General features: G+C 43.7%; 1 protein-coding gene across 2 annotated transcripts in view; it reads left to right on the forward strand.

Moving 5' to 3' along the window:
- Nucleotides 1-8,693: 8,693 nt before the first annotated feature.
- Nucleotides 8,694-21,440, forward strand: part of LOC148508767 (uncharacterized) — a 45,055-nt gene continuing 32,308 nt past the window's right edge. The window contains exon 1 of one of the 2 annotated variants that reach the window (XM_088444022.1): nucleotides 8,694-8,886. In XM_088444022.1, coding sequence (XP_088300148.1) covers nucleotides 8,838-8,886 — 49 coding nt within the window. In that variant the 5' untranslated portion in view covers nucleotides 8,694-8,837. Of the gene's footprint in view, nucleotides 8,887-15,707; nucleotides 15,786-21,440 lie in introns of those variants that run through there. The other variant, XM_088444023.1, reaches the window with a different exon arrangement.

Here is a 21,440-nt window from a genome sequence, read left to right on the forward strand (position 1 = left end):
TATACCCCAATGGCAGTGGTTCCCAAAGCCATGTTCTCAAGGTACCCTAACAGTCCAGGTTTTAGGGATATCCATGCTTCTGCACAAGTGACATAATTAGTGCCTCATTCATTTTGATTAAACCATCTGAGAAATCATGGCTATCCTTAATTGAGTGCCTTGAAGACATTGGTGTAGACAAAGGGGTCATATACGAAGCGGAGGAGACCATGACGGTCACTGGAGAAATAGTTGAGATAATGAAACAATTAGGGGAAAGAAGGCATGCTAGACTATGGGAAGCTGACAGTGCCAGAAGGTATGCCAGGGTTTCCTATATCTAGTCATCAGGGATACTTACTGTAAGTGCATGTTTTACAGATCTCCTAGTTGGTGTATTCATCACTTGCCATCATATTTTTAAAGATTCACAGCTGGATCTTATTTCAATTGTGATACTGAAGAGCTCTGTAAAATGTGCACTGTTAGGGGGTCTGAGGACTGGAGTTGGGAAATACTGTGGTATGGTAACATGAACTTGGGTAGACCATGGAGACATCCCTACAACCAAAGAAAGGCACTGTAGGAGATAAAGGGCCATATTCAATTAGTTTCGCACCCGCTATACTTATCCGCCTGCTGGACTTCTCGCCTACATTGCGTGTTTTGGATGCGGAAAAGTATTGAGCGCGCCCCTATTTGCTGTATTCAATTCCAAAGGATGCGAAAACGCGGCCTGGCGATACTCAAAAAGGCAAAAAGTGCTGTCAAAGATGGGGAAATCGGCCTAACACCCCCCCTCCCCAAAAAGGTGCACTAATATTGGGGTTCAGTATAGATGTCCCTAAATAGCCCCCCTGAAGCTATTTAGGGTACTTAAGTGCTTTCAATTGCCTCTATATAGCGTCTTTGCACAAGTGGTGAAGAATAGCATTAAGCAGTATTTTATTCGTGAAAATGAGTAGTCCTGTCAAAGTTGGAGTGCAAGCATGGTTTAAATTCGCAAAAGTTAAGTTTTAAGTGATGTCAAAAACGCACCTTCAGCAATCACCTGCAATAAAAAAAACACCTACCCCATACTTGCAGACCCCCCAAAAGTCTATTTTGCTACTTTTTATGTATACCCTTCACTTTGTACTTTTTCACCCCCATTTTCAAAGTCATGTTTTGGGGTGTTCCTCTTTTTGTTTTTTTTATGCATTTATCCTTTGGGAGGCTGTCCCAAGGGTGCAGAGTGGTTTTCGCACCCCAAAACTACAATTCTGCACTTTTTTCCGCTTGCTATTCATAGGTGAAACTTTTTCGCCCATTGCATTGACTCTCCACTTACGTGAAAAGTCTTTGCAATTGAATACGGCGAAAAGTTTCTGCCTGGCGAAATGACGTCATCCGCGATATTTTTTCGCAAATTCCGACTTTGGCTGGGTCAACTTTGCAATTAAAGGTACAAAGATATAATAGATGGAATTCTTGAGCAGCATATATATCTAACAATAATACCCCTTTTCCACCAAAATTCCGGGTCTGACCCGGAATTGGAACAGGGTTCCTATCCGGATCAGACCCAGAATTTAGCCGGCGCCGACTCGGGATATTCCCGAGTCGACGCTGCTCACACCGCAGTCGGGTCTGCATAGACCCGGCTTTTCTGGCGTGACAGTGGACGCTTGGAGATGACGTCATCTCCAAGCGCCCCTGAGGCCGGACCAATCGGCCGGCTTGCGGCGCACTGCTGGTCACCAAGACCCGGAGTGCGCCGTACACACAGCAGGGTTTCAACTGTTACTCCTGTGTTAAACCCTGCTGTTTACCTGGGTTGGATTGCCAGGTCACTCGACCCGGCGATCCAACCCTCACCCCTTTTACACCAAGGAGCTGCCCGGGTTAACCCTGCAATAACCCGGGTTTTAGCTCCGATGAAAAAGGGGTATTAGAGTAGTCCACAAGCGCTGCTAGATATGATGTAGATGTATTGACAAAGGTGTCCTGTATACTTCACAGAAGATTGAAGAACAACAAGGGTATTATATTCTCCAGCAGTATACACCACTTCTTCACTATAGTGAAAGGAACCTCTGGACTCACCTCAACAAAGTGAGATGCATTCCCATAAAGGTTTCTTCATTCCCCTTATTCCTCCTTCACAGATGATAAGGCTTTCACACTTTTAGACAAAACGCTCACCTGGGGTCTATGCCCCTACATACCTCAAAAGGTTTCTTTATCTAACAGATAGTCACACCTCCTTGATTACTACTTCTTTTAAGCAACCAAGGCCCGTATTCAATTTGAAGCGAATAGCCGTTTTCGCGTGTTTTTGGCAAAATCTTTTCGCCGATGACGTAATTTTCGCCTGTTTTGAATTTACTCCGTATTCAATTTGGAAGAGGCGGAAAGTCAATGCAATGTAATAGGCGGAAAAATTTTGCCTGTGAATACCAGGCGTAAAAAAGTGCAGAATTGGGGTATTGGGGTGCAACGTTGCGGGAACCCCCGTGCAGCCTTCAGACAGTCCCCCAAAGGTAAACTGTGTCAAAAAAAAAACAAAAAAACACTTAAGGACACCCCAAAAAAAACACTTTGAATTTGGGTGCAAAAAAAAAAAATGTTGAGGGACAAAGTCAAAAACTAGCGAACTTGACTCTGGGGGGGGTCCCCAAGTATGCCCCAGGTGTCTTTTTCATTGCAGGGGCTTGCGGCAGGTGCATTTTTCACAATTTTTTCAACTTCACTTTAGCAACTTTAAAATATGCTTACCCCCATTTTCAAGTACCCCAAATTTGCTGGGATGTTATTTTCTGCAAAAAAAACCCCCAGAATACTGTTCTGCATCACTTATACAAAAACGCTATTTAGCAGCCATTGAGCCCGTTTAAAAACACCAAATACCTTCAGCAAGCCAAATCGGGGGGTATCATAGTGAACCCCCATGTCAGAGCATCTTTTGGGGGTGTCAGGCTGATTTCCCCAAATCTGACAGTACTTTCTGCTTGTTTAAGTTTCGACAGGTGCCGTTTTTGCGTCCTTTGAAATTGAATACGGCGAAAAGCGGGCGCGCATGCGGAAAGTGTTTTCTCCAAAAAACACGCGATGTAGGCGAAAAGATTAAAGGCGGAATTCTGGAGTCTCCAAAAAGTTCATAAAAATTTATTCTCACATAAAGAAAAAGTTTCACAAATGTCTGTAGTCCACTTTAAAAAAACTCCTACCAAGTAGCACCCTTGGGTCAACACCCTGGGTGCCAGTGTCTCCCATCACTGTGTGGATTTAAAATCTGCAAACAGGTGTCCAGCTACTATATGACAGGTGTGATTCAGGTGTATTAGTGTAATTACCTATTAAATTAATAGGTGCCTAGTCACCTTGTTTGGAGAAAATAGATTTATTTTGTTTAGTTTCTTACCCAGCACAAATCACTTAGTTTCATTAAGGTATTTGTGAACTGAAACAGTGTTTCATCAAATGCAATAATAATTAAATGATCCCATTGATACTGTGTAAAACTCTGATGACATCTACTGTACACCGCTGCAGCCATATAGGAAGCGTCCAAACTTCTGGTCGCAATTTCTCTCTCAACTTGCTCTCAGCTACAGTCAGGGCTGTAATCTTGCAGCCTCTGGGAGCTTCTGTGAATGAGCACCCAAGCTTTCAACACTCAAACTACTGTACAGGGTGGCCAGGCTATCCGCTTTCTATTCTGGTTCACTCTGGGAGATGTATGAAACCTTCAAAGGAGATCAAGAGAAGTTGCTCATAGAACCAGTCAGGTTCTGATATTTCATTATTATTATTTGTGGCTAGGGACAACTTCTCCACTTTATCTATCTTGAAGGTTTGATACATCTCCCCCTCTGTCTTATTCCTCTTGGCATCTCTAACTTGACCTCTGGGCTGTCACTGGTCTCTGTCTACCTGTTCCAGAGCATATCCACTGCAATGTGAGCATCAACTATATGAGGTCTGACAAGAACATGAACAGACTAGACTCATATGAACAGGTGGTTCTATAAGACTTTGATTCATGTCTCTTGAATGTATTTGGAATCTGAATCCAACTCAAGGCTCATACACACTGGACGATTTTTATGAACGATAACGATATTGTTGAACTATATATCGTTCAAATCGTCCAGTGTGTGGACTGAACGAAGAACGATGCGAGCTCCCGCGGTTCGTTAGCGATATCCCCAGTTGTCTGTACATGCAGCTCAATCTGGGGATATTAACAATGCCAAGCTGCCGAATGCAGCATGGCCTCTGCCCCGCCCTCGTTTGTCGTTGCCGGCATCGGCAAGTGTGTATGCACTTGCGGCATCCACGCCGGGTCCGTTGCTGGCAAGGTCGCTCCATACACACATCGTCCAGTGTGTACGGCGCTTAATTACAATCACTCAGGACACAGTTATGTCCCCCATACACTAGCAATGGATTGTCGCGATGCTATGTTCCTACGATATGATCATGATTTGCAAACCGGTGAAATGTAACATGTATAATTTCACTGATCCTTCGACAGATCACGGAACACCGATGGCCGACGGTTGACACTTCCGACCAGCGGGTCAGCGTTTCCGTTCCCATCGCAGAATCCAGCAATCCGACGGCTAGTGTATGGGAGCCTTTACTTTAAAGCTCATATTCCTAAGCATCACTCATAGGTGCATTATAAAAGTATACTGAGAGAACTGGAGCAATACTGTATACTTCAGAAATAGGTGTGTATTGTATACTGTGGGAGCTGAACAATACATTATGCTGTGGGCGCCTTCACACCTATTTTGTTCATGCATTCTCTACAGAGCATAAAATATGCATACAAAACAAGGTTAAATTTGATTATTATTATTTTTTTAACGTTTATTTTTCTCTTTTGATTTAAATGTAATTCAAATTAAGGTAATGTGAAGTAATGTCTTGTAGCCCTTTATGGCTTGTCTATTTGAAATGAAGGTCTTTGCGTGGGAATGTAAGGATTCACTTCTCTCCTGTGGAAAACATAGGGCCTGATTCATTACGGATCACTATGGCGATCGCCGCTGCGATTGCGCACGTTCTGCTGCGAAAATATGCTAATGTTTGCAACCGCTCAGCCAGCATAGAGATGCCCACTACTGCTTTCTTACATCCCTAAGACCACGCAGTCCTGCGTATACATCGGTAACACCGAGTAATATCGTCCCGTCATGCACAATTTCAGCAGGTCTGACCTGTCTCAGAAATCGCAAGTCTCTATGCACGCAGTGAGTACGCAAGCTGCAAATGGCGTTGCAAAGGCTAATTTATGCACGCCCATGCAAAGGCATTCAAATGGACAGGCACGCCTGCGTTTCTGCAACCGCTCCCCCGTCACCACCCCGAAATGCTGACATCCCGTCATTCACTCTGTGATGGCTTTCTATCTGCGTGCGTGATCGCAGTGTGATCGCAATGCTAACCTGCGCACAAGCACTGCGGTGCATATGCATGCACCAGTACACATCCATTGGCAGATCTGTTCACGCTGTTGCAATATCTATGCATCTGGCTAACATAGAGTATTTCTAAAACCATGCTGCATACTTAGAGAATTTTTTTACGTTTTTTTTTGTTAAAACCAAGCGGGTGGGGGGAGTGAGTGGAAGGACCAATCATGACCTGCAATCTCTTGATTGTTGCTTGTGATTGGTCCTTCAGGTTTTTCTTTTGCGATTTTGGAAGAAACAGAGAAAATCTTAGAAAAACATGGCTGCATGGACCAGGCCCTTGGGCTCCGGATAGTGGATGGTGACTGAACCAGCACCAGTAGTAAGTAGTAGCACAGGTTTCATTTTCTGCTTTATTGCAGGGTAATGGAAGAGGAGTTTTAGTATATGGATTGCAGTTTAGATGCATAAGTATGTTAGACTTGAAAATGGTAACAAATAAGTAATGTGATATCTAAATAACAAATTTAAAGTTTATTTTTGCACCACCAACTCTAAATTGTAACCAAAGGGCCTTATTCATACAGTGTCTGCCGCACGCAGTTGGCCGATGTTTTAATTCTGCACATACGTCCCGAATGACGCAGAACAGAAACGTACACACTGTAAGTGACTGCATCTGAAGACGCACAACCACTTGCACAGGAGGCCATGGTCAGACGGGGAATCTGTACCTGCCATATGGTGCACCGAGACGGAACTGCACCGCTGCAAGTGGGCGACTCAGTATTAATGAAATTGGCCGCGGCTTTAGCATAAGACACAAGAGCATAAGACTGCTAAAGCTGCTGCCGCCACGTGTGCGACTCAGAATCAGACCCAAAATAGCAAAATTAAACTTAACTGGAAGAATGGCAATCATCCCAAAATAATGAGTAATTGCTATGGGAACACACATGAAACTGATGTAGCATGTTTGAACCTGACCAGACTGATCTGCTAAAACCAAGATTCATAGAACATAGGCCCTCATTCAGACCCGCTCGCAAGCGGGTCGATGGTGGGGCACTGCGCACGCACCGCGTGTGCTGTGCGCGTGCACAGGCCCTGCAGCGAGTGAGAAATTCACTTGCTCCGGGGCTCGCTACAAACGGGGTGGCAGTCGATGTTGATCGACAGCTCGCCCCGTTTTGTAGGCGGGGAGGGGGGGTGGCTGGACAAACGGAGGCGTTCCGTTTGTGGGCGGCCCTACTGACATCTGCTCTATTAGAGCAGGAAGCTCACTGGGGCTTGTGGCAAACAAGACCCTACCACAAGGGTCTCGTCGCAAGCCCGATGGTTGCGACCATCGCGACCGTCACCTGGCCGCTCGCAAAAGCTGTGGGTGGTCACCCACAGCTTAGCTAGCGGCCAGGAGGTCGGCTTAAAAAAAAAAAGCAGCCGCCCTCATTCAGAGTGAGCGCTCGCTATTTGCGAGCGGCTCTGAATGAGATCCATACATTAATCTTTATATTTACCACATTTACTATGTTATTGCTCTTAGCCATCAATCTTGTATAATCAATTATTTTTGTAAAACGCAAGAGGCACGTTGTGTGTACAGTATATCTGCACTTTTCTTGTGTCCATGGATTATAACTTTTGTATAAAAATGGGGTCTCCCTCTTTAATCAAGCGTGTTTGGATATAACTGGCTGCTGGTGACAAGGACTGTTCTTTATATAATTGCATTGCTATAATTTTGTCACCTTGATTTTTACTTTATATTTGTACATCAAAAAGATTTTTTTAAATATAGGATAAATCTAAATATGTATATACTCCAAAATGAAAACAGACTTTTGTGGCACTCGCTAGTAAAAGATGGTACTTTCCCCCTCAATCGACTTCAATGCACTTTTAATTACTTCATAGATAAGTTTAAGCAAATGACAGCCACGTTCAGAAAGAGCCCATCTCATTCCTCCCTTGGCAACCGCATGCCCTATGCTGAGGGGACCCATAAATAAATTGATTATCCACAGGTCTTCGAGGGGTATTTATCAAAGCTGGGAGAGAGATAACATTGTGAGAGATAAAGCACTAACCAATTGGCTTCCAGTTTACATTTTGCAGGCTGTGTTTATAAAATGATAGGAGTTGATTGGTTAGTAAGTTATATTTTACGATTTTATCTCTCTCCAAGCTTTGATAAATACCCCCCTAAGTGTGGAGATGTTGGTAGCATTGCTTACTGCTGTGCCCGTATAGGCTAGTTGGGAGATATATGGGAGGTGTGGATTGAATATAACTTCTGAGCAGACAGGAGTTGCAACCATCCAACCAGTTGCTGCATTCGACACTCTACTGTCTATCTAGCAGCTTAAATGTCTTCCAGCACTGGAGAGTCCCAGCATCTCCTGTTCTACATCAGCATTAAATAGCAGTGCTTTAATAGGGCTTTAAACCCGTGACTAGGGGGCTGGTCTGCCAACGTCAGTGAGTAGAGCACTGTCCTAAGTACTCTTAAGTAACCCTTGGATGCTATGGGCAGCTCTGCAGTGCCACTAATGGCTGCAGGATACTGTTCCAGATGGGTTGGGTATGAGTTCCCGGCGGTCTGAGGATGCCACTGGTCAGAATACCGACAGCGGCATCCCGACAGTGAAAATCCCGATAACGGCAGGAAAGTATACTAACACTAACTGTAACCCCTACCCTAACCCTCCCTCCCCGGTGCCTAACTCTAACCTCCCCCCTAGTACCTAAACCTTAACCTCCCCCCTCAATGCCTAACCCTAACCCTTCCCGTAGTGTCTAACCCTAAACCGAACCCTTCCCTAACCCCCGATACTTACCCTAGGGATGCCAGCGGTCAGGATACTGGAGCCTAGATCCCGATGCTGTCGGTATTCTGGCACCGGTATTTAGACTGTTGGCAACCCGGACGCCGCTGCTACAGTACCTCCTTCATACATCCTGGGGAAACTTAATATTTGTGGTTAACCCCCGAAAACAGGTGTTTTCAGGGATTATACCTCAAATATACAATGATAAATAGACCCCCTACGAGAGTAGCAAGTTTTGTAGAAGAAGCTCTCCTTAAGATCAGGCTGTAAAGAATAATATAAGCTCTGAGACAGAAGTACAACTCCTTGTAAGTGCCAGGAAGTAACAGCAAAACAAACACCAGTTGAAAGAGATTATATTGCTTGAGATAAAACTGCTAGGCAACTTTTCTAAGCTGCTCAAAGTGGAGGAGGAACTCCATCATAGCAACCACAGATACTGAAATACAAGACTTCAAACAATGAGCAATAAGGACGTCCACAGTGCAGACAGAGGACTGGATTTTCTATAGATACAGTATACCTCATACCTCATATTGTTGAATATCTATAATTATTGCCCTAGTCATGAAAACAGTTCCTTGTAGACGTTTTTTAATGATCTGTTAATGAACAACAAAACAGAATGAGAACCTCCAGGAGGAAAGTCACATTCAGTGAGGACCCTGTGATTTGTAAGTATATTGAATTTCACAAATAACCTCCTACATTTCCTGTCATTTTCTACATACTGCAACAATAGGAGGTATAGTACAACCGTATATGATAGAGTAAATTTAAGCACAATGGAATATCTTGATAGTCTCTAGCTCAATCTATCCTCTATTGTCTTTGTATATATAGAAAATTAGATAAATAATTAAAAATATACATTGTGAAGCTTATACTTAAGTTAAAGATTTAGCCATGGTTTATTTTTCTTTGCTTTTTGTTTTGTTTTTTAACTTTTTTACGGTTTATATTTCAAATAGGCTGCTCTTGACCCCACAACCCCACCCCAACCCCTAGGGACAGAGCTGATTCCCAAATATGGTCCCCTTTCCCAAGATGTATAATACACCTTTCACACACAGCCAAAATGCCTGGGTCTTTGAAGTTACATGCACACCGGCCTGGATCTAGACTAATGGTGTATACACACTGGGCGATTAAAGTGGACGACTGAACGATAACGATATCGTTATCGTTCAGTCGTCCACTTTATCGTCCATTTTTAACACAAAAAAGATGAACGATGACGACGACGCGCGTTCCCGCGGGTCGTTCGTCATCATCGTTCATCGCGCTGACATGCAGGCCAACCTGACGACCTTGTCAGGTTGCTGCATGTCAGGGAATGGGTGAGAGAGCCCGGCGCTGAACGATATCGCTAATGATATCGTTCAGCGGCTGTGCTCAATGTCATGAACGACATTGAGCACAGCCTGCCGGGGACACACTAGACGATATCGCTCAGGGAGCATATCGTCTAGTGTGTATGCACCTTAAGGGGTCTACTTACTAAGCAGAGAAAGTGGTATGGCGCCAGCCAATCAGCTCCCAACTGTCATTTTTCAAACACAGCCTGTGAGATGACAGTTGGAGCTGATTTGCTGGCACCTTATCACTTTCTTATCACTTTTCACTCTGTCTCCTAACACTGCTTAGTAAATAGACCTCTATGTGTGTAAGGGACTGACCCGGGTCAGAGTGCCGGGTCCGCAACCCTGCTCTGTACCAGGGTCGGGGACTGAGACCCGGGAAATTCATGGGTTGATAGACCTGTTTATTTCTCAGTTTGTCAGTCTGAAAGGGGCACTATAGGTCTACAGATGTTAAATTATGTTGTTTGATCAAAAATATTCTTATTATGGTGTCTTCAATCTGGCTTTCCTGAGTATGTATTTATTGTTAAGATCAAGGCAACAATGTGTCACTTTTTGGAACAAACAATTGGCTTTTTTTAATTAACAATCATTATACATGATATAATGGCCCCCATACACTAGGCGACATACTGCAATGGTATCGGAAACGCTGATCCGCTACTTGGAAATGTCAACCAACGTATATCGATGTCCCGCGATCCGTCGAAGGACCGGTAAAATTAATTATACATTAAATTTCGCCGATTTGCAAATCACAATCAAATTTTGATCATGATCGCCAAATCAGTGAATCCAACATGTCGGATTTCACCGATCCTCCAACCCCGCATCGCAGGAACGCACCATCGCGGCAATCCGTCGCAGGTGTATGGGGGCCATTACGCAGCACTTTACAGATAATATGTAGTCATTCACAACAGTGCTTGTCTCAGTGGAGTTCAGAATCTGTATTCCTTCCTTTCCTTATTGTCAGGAGCAAATTAACCTACAAGTGTTTAATCTGACTGTGAAAGGAAAACCGTAGCACCTGGTGGAAGCCCAGGCAAAGACCTTCTTTGATCTTCAGTATAAGCACTCTCATCATATTATCAATTGAATCAGAACGCTACATCAGATCATATTTAATCTATTTGATTTCCTTACTATTAGATTAAAAGCCATCAGATTTCTATACTTGATATGCATGTTGGCAGATATGAGAATACAACACGCTGGTGTGATTATGGGCCTGATTCTGAGTTTAATGCAGCGGCATCCATGTTTGTGACTTTCTGCTAGTGCTAGTACAAGCCCTTCCCTGGTGTACGTCCATACATCTGAATGTGCAAGGACTGGAACGCTCACTTTTACACCAGAGCAAAAACCCGGGCTATTGCTGGGTCTACCCGGGTCACAGCTAAGTGCAATAGGGTTCCTGAAAATAACCCAGGTCAAGTGACCCAGCAATCCAACCCAGGTAGCTACCAGGGTCAGACCCAGGATGGACCTGGGTAATGGTGCAGTGTAAACGGCGCAACCCAGGTTATCCGACCTGGGTCATGCCTAAAATGAGCTGATTGGTGGTTGTGGAGCAGTCACCTCCCACTTTCTATGACCTCACAAGTTTAACAGGGCAGACCCAGGTTCAGTGTGAACGGGGCTGACCTGAGAATAACCCAGATCGATGGTGCTGTGTAAACGGTGTCTGACCTAGGTTGGATCCATGTCTGAAAACCCAGGTTGGACCCAGGTTTTTGGTGGAAAAGAGGTATAAGTCTGTCTTTAGACACAACAATCCCGTGAGTCTGAATATATATCACTCAGTCACTTCCCAGGAATGCCCAATGCATTTCCATTGGTCCTGTGACTCTGTATGCGCACACCATCATGTGTTGTGCCACTTTTTAGCTACTTTGACGCATGTGGAGTTGAAAAACATCAACAACTTGCATGAATATCGTCATTGCCATATATGTGTATTTTCTTTAGTGAATCATATGTCTTAGTTTTGAGAACACCTTCCCTGTCAATGTATTGCTTGCTAGTTATCAACTTTGTTTTAGAAAATTTTCTTAAATTACAAATATACAAAAATAAGATTTTTTTATGCATTACAAACAAGCCAGGGAAGGGATTACAGTTTTTCCCAAACTCATTCCTCAAGGAGAACTAAAGCTGGCCACTAGTGCAGGCTCCAGAGGGGGGGCTGCAGCAGTCCAAAATTCAAATAGGGGAGTCACACCAACTGCCAGTGAGTCCCAGCCAGTGATGTTTGGCAGTGTGTGAAATGACAGTTGGTGTGGTTCCCCTATTTGAATTTTGAACTGCGCTGCAGCCCCACCTTTGGAGCCGCCACTGCTGGCCACACACCTAAAGATTATCTGTCCAACCAGCCAACTTGTTGATTGGTTGGAATGAAAATCTGGTAACGTATGGGAGTAACTGATGATCAGCAATTTGCTCCTAAATGCCAGAAAACAGATGAAAATGGTCGTCAGACAAGTTTGTTAAATGTTTGATCTAAACAATTTGTTTAAACAGTTTTTGTCCATTTTTCAGCGTTTGGAAGCAAATTGCTGATTGTCAGTTACTCCCATACCTTACCAGGTTTTCCATATTTCCTAGTTGGCGCACATTTGTATTCATTACTGTCTGACACATTTTAAAAGATCCACAGGAGGAGCTAATTATGTCACTTGCAATACTGTGAGGAGACCTGGAAAACATGTACTGTAAGGCTGGCCACACACTAGACCAACTTTCAAATTGCTGATTGCCATTTGCTTTCATACCTTACCAGATTTTCATTCCAACCAATCAACTAGTATAGTTGGATGTAAGTTGGTCTAGTGTGTGGCCAGCTTTAGTGCTCCCTGAGGAATGACTTTGGGAAACACTGGATTATACTATCTCTTCAAAAACAGTGTCTGCCAAATCTTTCTTCACATTTGCAGCGACGTTATCTATGTGACTCTATTCACAAATAGCTGGAGGATGTCAATATGATCTTGAAATTGTATGTAAAAAATTTGTAACAAGTAAAAGTTGTGTTCTACAGCCAGACCTCTAAATATATAACTACGGCAGAAACCTGAAAGGGTGTTGGGCTATAAATACCTTACAGCCACCTATAAATATTTATATCTATAGGGCAAAACAGTTTGCATAGTCAAAATATCAATAGCATATAAAGAATTTGATTCCTGTTAACTAGTGACACTTAATTTGTGGAAGTTAAACTTCAGTGTAAACCAGGGGTTTTCAACTACAGTCCTCAAGTTAAGGTTCCCATACATCAGAGATGGATCGCCGCAATCCTGCGATTGGATCTGAAACGCCGATCCGCCGGTTGGAAATGTTGATCGGTGAAATTCTACATGTTAAATATCACTGATCTGCCAATCACAATAATTTTTTGATCGTGATCAGCAAATCTGTGAAATCCAACATGATGGATTTTACCGATCCACCAACCTGGCATCAATGCGGCGATCCGTTGATGAAGTGTGGGGGCCTTAACACACTTGCCGGTATTACTGAGCGATTGCACGATTATGATATCGTAATCGTGCAATTGCTCAGTAATCGTGCACAAATCGTGCACCTTTATGTCGGAAACGACCAGCGAAGCGCGCTCCCGCTGGTCGTTTTTGACATTGTCCATCGCCTGAACATGCAGGCCAATCTGCCGATAATGACAGATTGGCATGTTCAGGAATGATGGACTGTGCCTGCACTGAACGACTGATCATTCAGTGCAGACACTACGGGTGATGAGGAACGACGGTCCGATTATGATGTCATAATCATACTGTCTTTCCTAATTGCCCAGTGTGTACGTACCTTAAGCCTCTCACTAACCCTGAAGGTGCATACGCACACAGCAATTTTTTGAACAATTATCGATAACAATATGGTTTATCGTTCAATAGTTGAAAAAATCGTTCACTTTCTGAGTTAAAACGATGAACGATTATTGTTCATGCGCGTTCGGGTTTGTAGTTTGTAGTTCAGTCAGACCGACCAACTCAACGATTTTCAGTAAGGGAATATGCAAAAATCGTTTGTAGTTCAAAAAAATCATTCATTACATTTAGTAATGAACGATTTTAGTAAACAATTTTCGCTAATTTTTCCCTTGAAAAAATGAACGAAAATCGTTTACTAAAATCATTCATTTACTAAATCGTTGTGTGTTTATGCACCTTAATACTTCCACAATCTGTCGGTATTCTGACAGTCGGGATGCTGCTCTTGGTATTCTGACTGTCTGCATCCCGGCTATTGGGATGCTGACTACGGCCCTGATTCAGACCCGGTCGCGAGCGCTGAGCGTCGCTCCGGGTCTCGCAATCCGTCGCTCTGGGTCTCGCACCAAAGGGGGCGAGCTGTCGATGTTGAGTGACAGCTCACCCCCTTTGGTAGGCGGGCCTCGGGGGGTGGCTGCCCAAACGGAGGCGTTCCCATGAGAACGCCTGCCATTTGGGGGCGGCCCCACTGACATCACGAGTGCATATACATTAAGGTTATTATTTTTGTTTTGTCTTAATCCAATTAATCTACTAGTATGTTTTTGGATTGTAGGGGGAACTGGAGCACCTAGATAAACCCCACAAAAGCACTAGAGGAATATACAAACTCCACACAGTTAGGGTTGTGGTGGGAATTGAACCCAAGACCTCAGTGCTGTGAGGCAGTAATGCTAATCATTACACCAACTGTGCTGCCCAATTTCATCCATACAAGTAAATAAATTATACCTCTTTTCCACCAAAAACCCAGGTCCGACCTGGGTTTTTGGACATGGTTCCAACCCTGGTCAGACCCAGGTCAGACCCATTTACACTGCACCTTCGACCTGGGTTATTCCCAGGTCAGCCCTGTTCACACTGAACTCAAGTCTGCCCTGCTAAACCTGTGAGGTCATAAAAAGTGGGCGGTGAATGCTCCACAACCACCAATTAGCTCATTTTAGGCATGACCCAGGTCAGATAACCTGGGTTGCACCGTTTACACTGCACCATTACCCAGGTCCATCCTGGGTCCAACCCTGGTATATACCTGGGTTATTTTTCAGGGACCCTTTTACACTGAGCTGTGACTCGGGTAGACCCAGAAAAAACCCAGGTTTTTGCTCTGGTGTAAAAGGGGTATTAGTGTCCCCTAGTGACCACATTGTTTTCCTCTCTGCTTGTTTTTTTTTTTTTTTTTAATAATTTGTTATTCACCGGGAAGACTGGGATTAAAATAAAAAACTCTTTTACAATAAAGATAATTTACAAGCACAAAATATACAGCTGTGTAGATCAACTTAATTTAACCTAAAATCCTACAAATTTTAAAGTATGTTGTCAAATTGATCATGAAATTGAGGGACATCATAGGTAAATGGAGGGGGGGTTTCCATCTGCCTGGAATCCCCCCTCCCCAGCACACACCATGACCACAATAGAAATAGTAATATAATAGAATGTTACTAGCGCTGCATGTTCTTCTCAGTATCACAAATTAAATGATTAGCACCACCTGTGGATCTTTTAAAATGTGTCAGCTAGTAATAAATATACCTGTGCACCAACTAGGAGATGTGGAAAACATGCACTGTTAGTGGTGCACTGCTATAGACCACCAATAGTGTGAATTATTAATACTGTATAATAATACACTATCCAGTACATAAGGAGACCAATATGTACATATATGTCCACGGCAGTGCTAGGTTCTTCTGCTTCTCCCCCAGACTGCCAGACTTGCTCCAATGCTCTGGAATGATGCCCACATCTGACATAAAAACATTCAGCTCAGACAGGATGGACCTACTGCCGCATCTAATGGCTTACTATGATCGCTGGTCCTCTATATGCTGGAATTGTGCCACACCATATACTTTGTATGTAACATATTAAAGCTGGATAAGTACTAATTCTGCCCTCTTCATGGACTGGCCACACTCACTCTAAAATCAAGCATTTGGAAACCCCCCTCTAGAAATCCTGCGTTTGCCACTGGACATTGGGTTTGTCCTTATTACAAATGTTTTTATATATGCAGCCAGTTTTCATGATAAATTTTGCCTTTTATTCTGTGTGTTATAGTGGTCTATGTATTAAGCCTTGGATAGAGATAAAGTGGACGGAGATAAAGTAACAACCTCCTAAAGCCCCGTACACACTGGAGGTGGATGTGTGTATGGGGCGATGTCGTCAGCGGTGGGGATGCCGACATTGGTAAGTGCATCAAAACTTACCGATGCCGGTCACGACGGACAATGGCGGGAAGGGGGGGCATAGGGTAGCAGAAATGCTGCATTCGGCAGCATGGCATCGTTAATGATATCCCCAGATGGAGCTGTATGTTCAGCCAACTGGGGATATAATTATCGACCCTCGGGAAGCGCGCATTGTTCGTCGGTGACTGAATACACACTGGACGATATGAACGATATCGTTATCGTTCATGGATATCGTCCAGTGTGTATGAGCCTTAACAGTCATTTTTTAAACACAGCCTGTAACATGACAGTTAGGAGCTGATTGGTAGGTGCGTTATTTCTCTCCAAGACTATGGGGGGTATTCAATTAGGCTGCGAAAAGTCAAAATCGGCGATAAATTATTAATTAATTAATTAATTGATTGAAACATGCGAAAATGACATCGGCGATAAATTATCGCCGATGATGTCATTTTCGCATGTTTCAATTATCCCCGTATTCAATTTCAAAGACTTTTCGCCGATTCAAAAAGTCTTTGAAAAAAAACGGTGATAAGTTTTCACCATATTCTACATGGCAATAAAAGTGCAGAATTAGGGTTTAGGGGTGCAGGCTTAAAAAAAATAGCCTGCACCCTTGGGAATGTCATTTAAAAATAAACTATGTCGGGGGGGGCGTGGCCACGGCGTCTATGGAGTAGCGCACGCAGTTGTGAGCTCTCCAATATTCTCATCCTGCATCACCTCCTGCTACAGCACCCCGGGGTCACAGTGAACTGGGTAGCCGTCGGAGGTCCTGGAGCATCTGTCGCGCCGGCTTCGGGAGCATATTGCAGCCTCCTGAGCCCATAAGAAGCAGTCTCCTCGGCGGGTATAACAGCTGCAGCGAGTCACGTGGGACGCCGGCGGGCTCCGTGTCTCCGCGCAGCACTGTCACATACAGCCCTGCTTGCCTCTGCCCTGCTCTAGTAGTTAACCCTACCTCCTACTGGAAGCCCCTGGAAGCCCTTGCTGCTGCCCTCATCCCCTGCCTGGGTGCCTCTCTCTCCTGAGTGCTGGAAGAGCTGCTGGCCGCCATTTTACTCCCTGGACTGTGTGCTGAATCTGTGACCTCCTTTGGTACAATAACTGCAGTGTTGGTGCTCCTGATATCTATTACTTTATATTGCTATACTGCATCACCTATTTAAATATGGGGAAAACTCATCATGCTGCTTCAGCAGCGAAGCTATAGCGTTATTCTCGCTCATCAACGCCGCAGCCCCCGCCCCGCGATGAACGTGATGTCGGATCTCCTCCTGCGTCTCCTCTTGCCGATACTGTACCGGAGGACTCCTCTGCGGCCACTCTGCAGAGCGTACTAGATGCGGTCATGGCCAATGAAAAAAGGCTCGCTGATAAAATTGGCAAAGTGTAGTCTGACCTATCTATAATCCATCACGATTTACAACGAGTCCGGGAGAGAGTGGGAGAGGTGGAAACACGTACTTCTACGCTTGAGGATACAGTATCTCCGTTAAAAGAGAAAGTGGCTGCTTTGGATTCTCAGATGGCTGTGGTACACAAGAACATGTCGGATATGGAGGGGCGCCTTCGGCGTAATAACGTCAGATTTGTGGGACTACCGGAAAAAGAGGAGGGCTCGAGCCCTGAGGAAATTCTTGAAAAATGGCTGCTGGAAACATATGGCCAGGAGGCCTTCACTTCACACTTTGCAGTAGAGCGGGCTCACCGTGTGCCGACAAGACCGCTTCCTCCTGGAGCACCCCCGCGTACTTTTATTGCCGAATTCCTACACTATCAGGATCGGGATACTGTGATAAGGCTGGCTCGCACTAAAGGTCCTATGGAACGTAATGGCTCTCGGATTTTGGTGTGCCCTGACTTTTCCGTTGAGGTTCAAAAGGAGAGGGCACAGTTTCTTCCAGTCAAGCGTCGCCTGCGGGATCTCAATTTTCCATACGCCATGCTGTTCCCTTCTAAATTACGAGTGGTCGCAGATGGTGAAACAAAATTCTTCTTCACCCCAAGAGAGGCTGCTTTGTGGCTGGATCGCCGTGTCCCGGCCAGGGGGCCGTTAGTTAATGACTGAACATGGACCATAGCTCCTGAATTGCGTAGCACGTAACTATGCTATATATGTGTATGCCAACATGGTCGAGTGTTTCATTTCTTTTTTCTTACTAATATTGATCTAGAAATGTTATCTTAGATGGTATGTGAATTTTGTCACAGTATTCCCATATTCTTTTTTTTTTTTTTTTTTTTTGTGCTCTGAGATTACGTATATAGTCATTTTTATTGCTGTGGGACAGTGCGGTCTGATATAATAACTATTTTCTCTAATATCTGTATAATATTTATGCTCTCTAGCCTATTTCTATTTTGGGTCAGGACAGTATTTTGTTTGTATTTTTATTCCCGGGTTGTGAAATATTGGGGGGTTCCCTGTGTTCAGGGGTCATTATATATTATGCCTCACCCTGTATACGGGATAAATTGTTATATGTTTATCTGGTAAACTTAATTTTTTTTTATTGTTTACCTGTTGAGGGACGGTAGTGGGAATAGGTATGCCACAGTTGGGGTTGGGTATACAGGGAGGGGGGACAGAAGGGATAAGGGTTGTAGTTTTATTATTTTCTTTTTTTTCTTTTTTTTTGTTTGATACTTTATGTGGTCACAAATTATTATATATTGCAGTATTGTGTGTTTAATTCAGGATGTGCTTGTATTGTGGGCCTATGTGGGACTGCCCTCTGGATATATATCTTGGAAGGAGATGTTATAATAGCTGGAATATTATGACACAAGCTAACATCAATGTTCTCACTTGGAACGTACGAGGTCTTAATGACAAAATAAAACGTTCCCTAGTGCTGCGACAACTTAAACATTATGGGGCAGATATAGTCTGCCTTATGGAAACGCACCTGATAGGTGGGAAATTGCTCTCCCTTAAAAAGCCGTGGGTGGGTTGGGCTTATCGTGCGTCACACACGTCCGCTTCTAGGGGGGTTTCTATTCTTCTCTTTTCTATTCTTGTCCGCAAATCGGTCCCTTTTGTAATGGAGTCGGTGCAGATTGACCCAGGGGGTCACTATGTTTTTTTGAAATGTAGGATTAATAATCTAACACTTTTATTGCTGGCATTATATATACCGCCTCTTTATTCTCCTGTAGTTTTAAAGAGAGTGGCAGAGTTTATTGCCCTGTCCCCGGGAACGGCTACAATATGTGTTGGGGATTTCAATAATGTTTTGGATCAGGATTTGGATAAAAAGGGTACAACTCGGAGGAGTCCCTCACCACGCAGCAACAGGTTTTCGGCTTATTTGTCTGGGCTGGGCTTGGTCGATGCGTGGAGTACGAAAAACCCTACTGCAAGGCAGTTTTCCTGTTTTTCGTATTCTCACCTCACGTTCTCCCGGATTGACCTGGCGCTGCTCACGCGAGATATGCTGCCTAGAATTAAGTCTGTGCATTATGAGACCAGGGGAATCTCGGACCATTCTCCATTGACATTTAGCTTGGATCTGGGATGTCAAAGCTTCCAATAGTTTTGGAAACTTAATTCATTTTGGTTGACCCGTATGGGGGAGGGCTCTGATTTGGAAGAAATGTGGAAGGAATATTTTGAACTGAACTGTGGTACAGCCCCAGCTCAGATAATATGGGACACTTTTAAGTCTTTTCTTAGGGGGACTTTGATTAAATGTGTCTCTGATTTAAGGTCTTTTTACAAAAAAAAGGAATTAGAGTTGGAGGCTTTCTGTCAATCATTAGAGTTTACTTACCTTGCTGATGGATTAGAGTTGTCCAAGGTTGCATGGCTGTCTGCACAGAAGGCATGGAACGACTGTTTGACAGATAAGGCTCGATATAAACTTTTATTCAACTCACACTCTAGATATGCAACAGGTGATAGACCTGGAAGCTATTTGGCCAATTTGGCAAGATTGGAACATCCTTCAATAACTATAGTAGAGATTGCGGGTCCAGGGGGTATAATTTATGACCAAACACCAGATATCACACAGGAGTTTGTTAGATACTATCAGCGACTATATAGTTCTGGCGTGTCATATAGTATTGAAGAACTACGCCACTATCTTATGTCTATAGTTCTTCCTAAATTATCCTCTGGGGCTAAAGATTTTCTCTATTCTCCTTTGTCTATGGAGGAAATTGTTATAGCTATAAAATCCTTCCCAAACGGGAAGGCCCCGGGGTTAGATGGGATTCCCTTGGAGCTATATAAAAAACATAGCCAGTTTTATGTGCCCCGCCTACTAGAGCTATTCAATCAATTGTATGAATGTAATACTCTCCCTCAGTCCATGTCAGAAGCCCTTATAGTAGTGTTACCAAAGTCGGAAAAGACCCTAAACAGACGGAGTCATATCGGCGTATTTCTCTCCTGCCTACAGACATTAAAATCCTTGCTAAAGTTCTGTCCATTAGGTTGAATCAGGTGATTGCCCAGTTGATACATCCGGATCAAACTGGATTTATGCCAGAACCTCGCTTGATCTTCGACGCCTTTTTACCCAATTGCAGATCTCACATGAGGACCCCACTTCTAAAATAATAGTGTCGCTAGATGCCGCTAAGGCGTTTGACTCTGTAGAATGGCCATTTCTATGGGAGACAATGAGTAGCTTTGGGATAGGCTCTGGTTTCACTAAATGGGTTAAACTGCTGTACTCGGTGCCTGTGGCCAGGGTATCGGTCAATGGATATACTTCATCTCCCTTCCCTCTTTCGAGGGGTACACAGCAGGGCTGCCCCTTGTCACCCATTTTATTTGCTATGGCCATTGAGCCATTGGCTTGTTTGATTAGGGCTAGTCCTGCTGTTCAGGGATTTTCCATGGGAACTAGATCGGATAAAATAGCATTATATGCTGACGACATCCTGCTCTTTGTCTCAGAGTATGACACTTCCATGCCTAATGCTCTTGCAATTATTACTTCTTTTGGACAGTATTCGGGTCTGTCAATAAATTGGGACAAATCATGTGCACTTCCCATTAGGGGAGCGTGTCCTGTTGATCCACTTATACCACTCCCATTAAAATGAGTAGACTCGTTCAAATATTTAGGTGTATGGATAACTAATGATCGTCATAGCTATGTGTCTTTAAATATTAATTTAGTTTAGTTTAATATCCCAAGACATCATTTTTATAGATATCTTCAGCTTCGTCATGCTATAGACGCACAATTTGTGGATGCCCCTCCAGTGACCCGAGATTCCCCTGTTAAAATCTTATTACAGGCTGCTGGACCAAGACATTTGGTGTCTGTTATGTATGCAACCTTGATGAGAGAATATCATGGTACAGATTTACCATCCATTAGGCAAAAAAGGGAAGCTGACCTTGGACCATTGCCAGATGAAAAGGAGCACTGGGTAGTCCAAAAATGGCTACAACAACAATTCGGTTTCAACAAATTCAGATGTTCCTGTTACATAGAATATATTTAACGCCAGATCGCTTGTTTAAATTCGGTGGTAGATCTGACTCAAAATGTCCAAAATGTAATTCCCCTAATGGTAGTTTCTGGCACTTATTATGGACATGCTCTACTGTCAGTTCCTTTTAATTGTATTTTGGTGTCCACTGGTGTTCCCCGAGATGTGCTAACTCCAATGGTGTGCATTATTG

This window comes from Taudactylus pleione, unplaced genomic scaffold (genome assembly GCF_031769625.1).
Source record: "Taudactylus pleione unplaced genomic scaffold, aTauple2 ptg000345l, whole genome shotgun sequence".
Classification (NCBI taxonomy): Eukaryota; Metazoa; Chordata; class Amphibia; order Anura; family Myobatrachidae; genus Taudactylus; species Taudactylus pleione.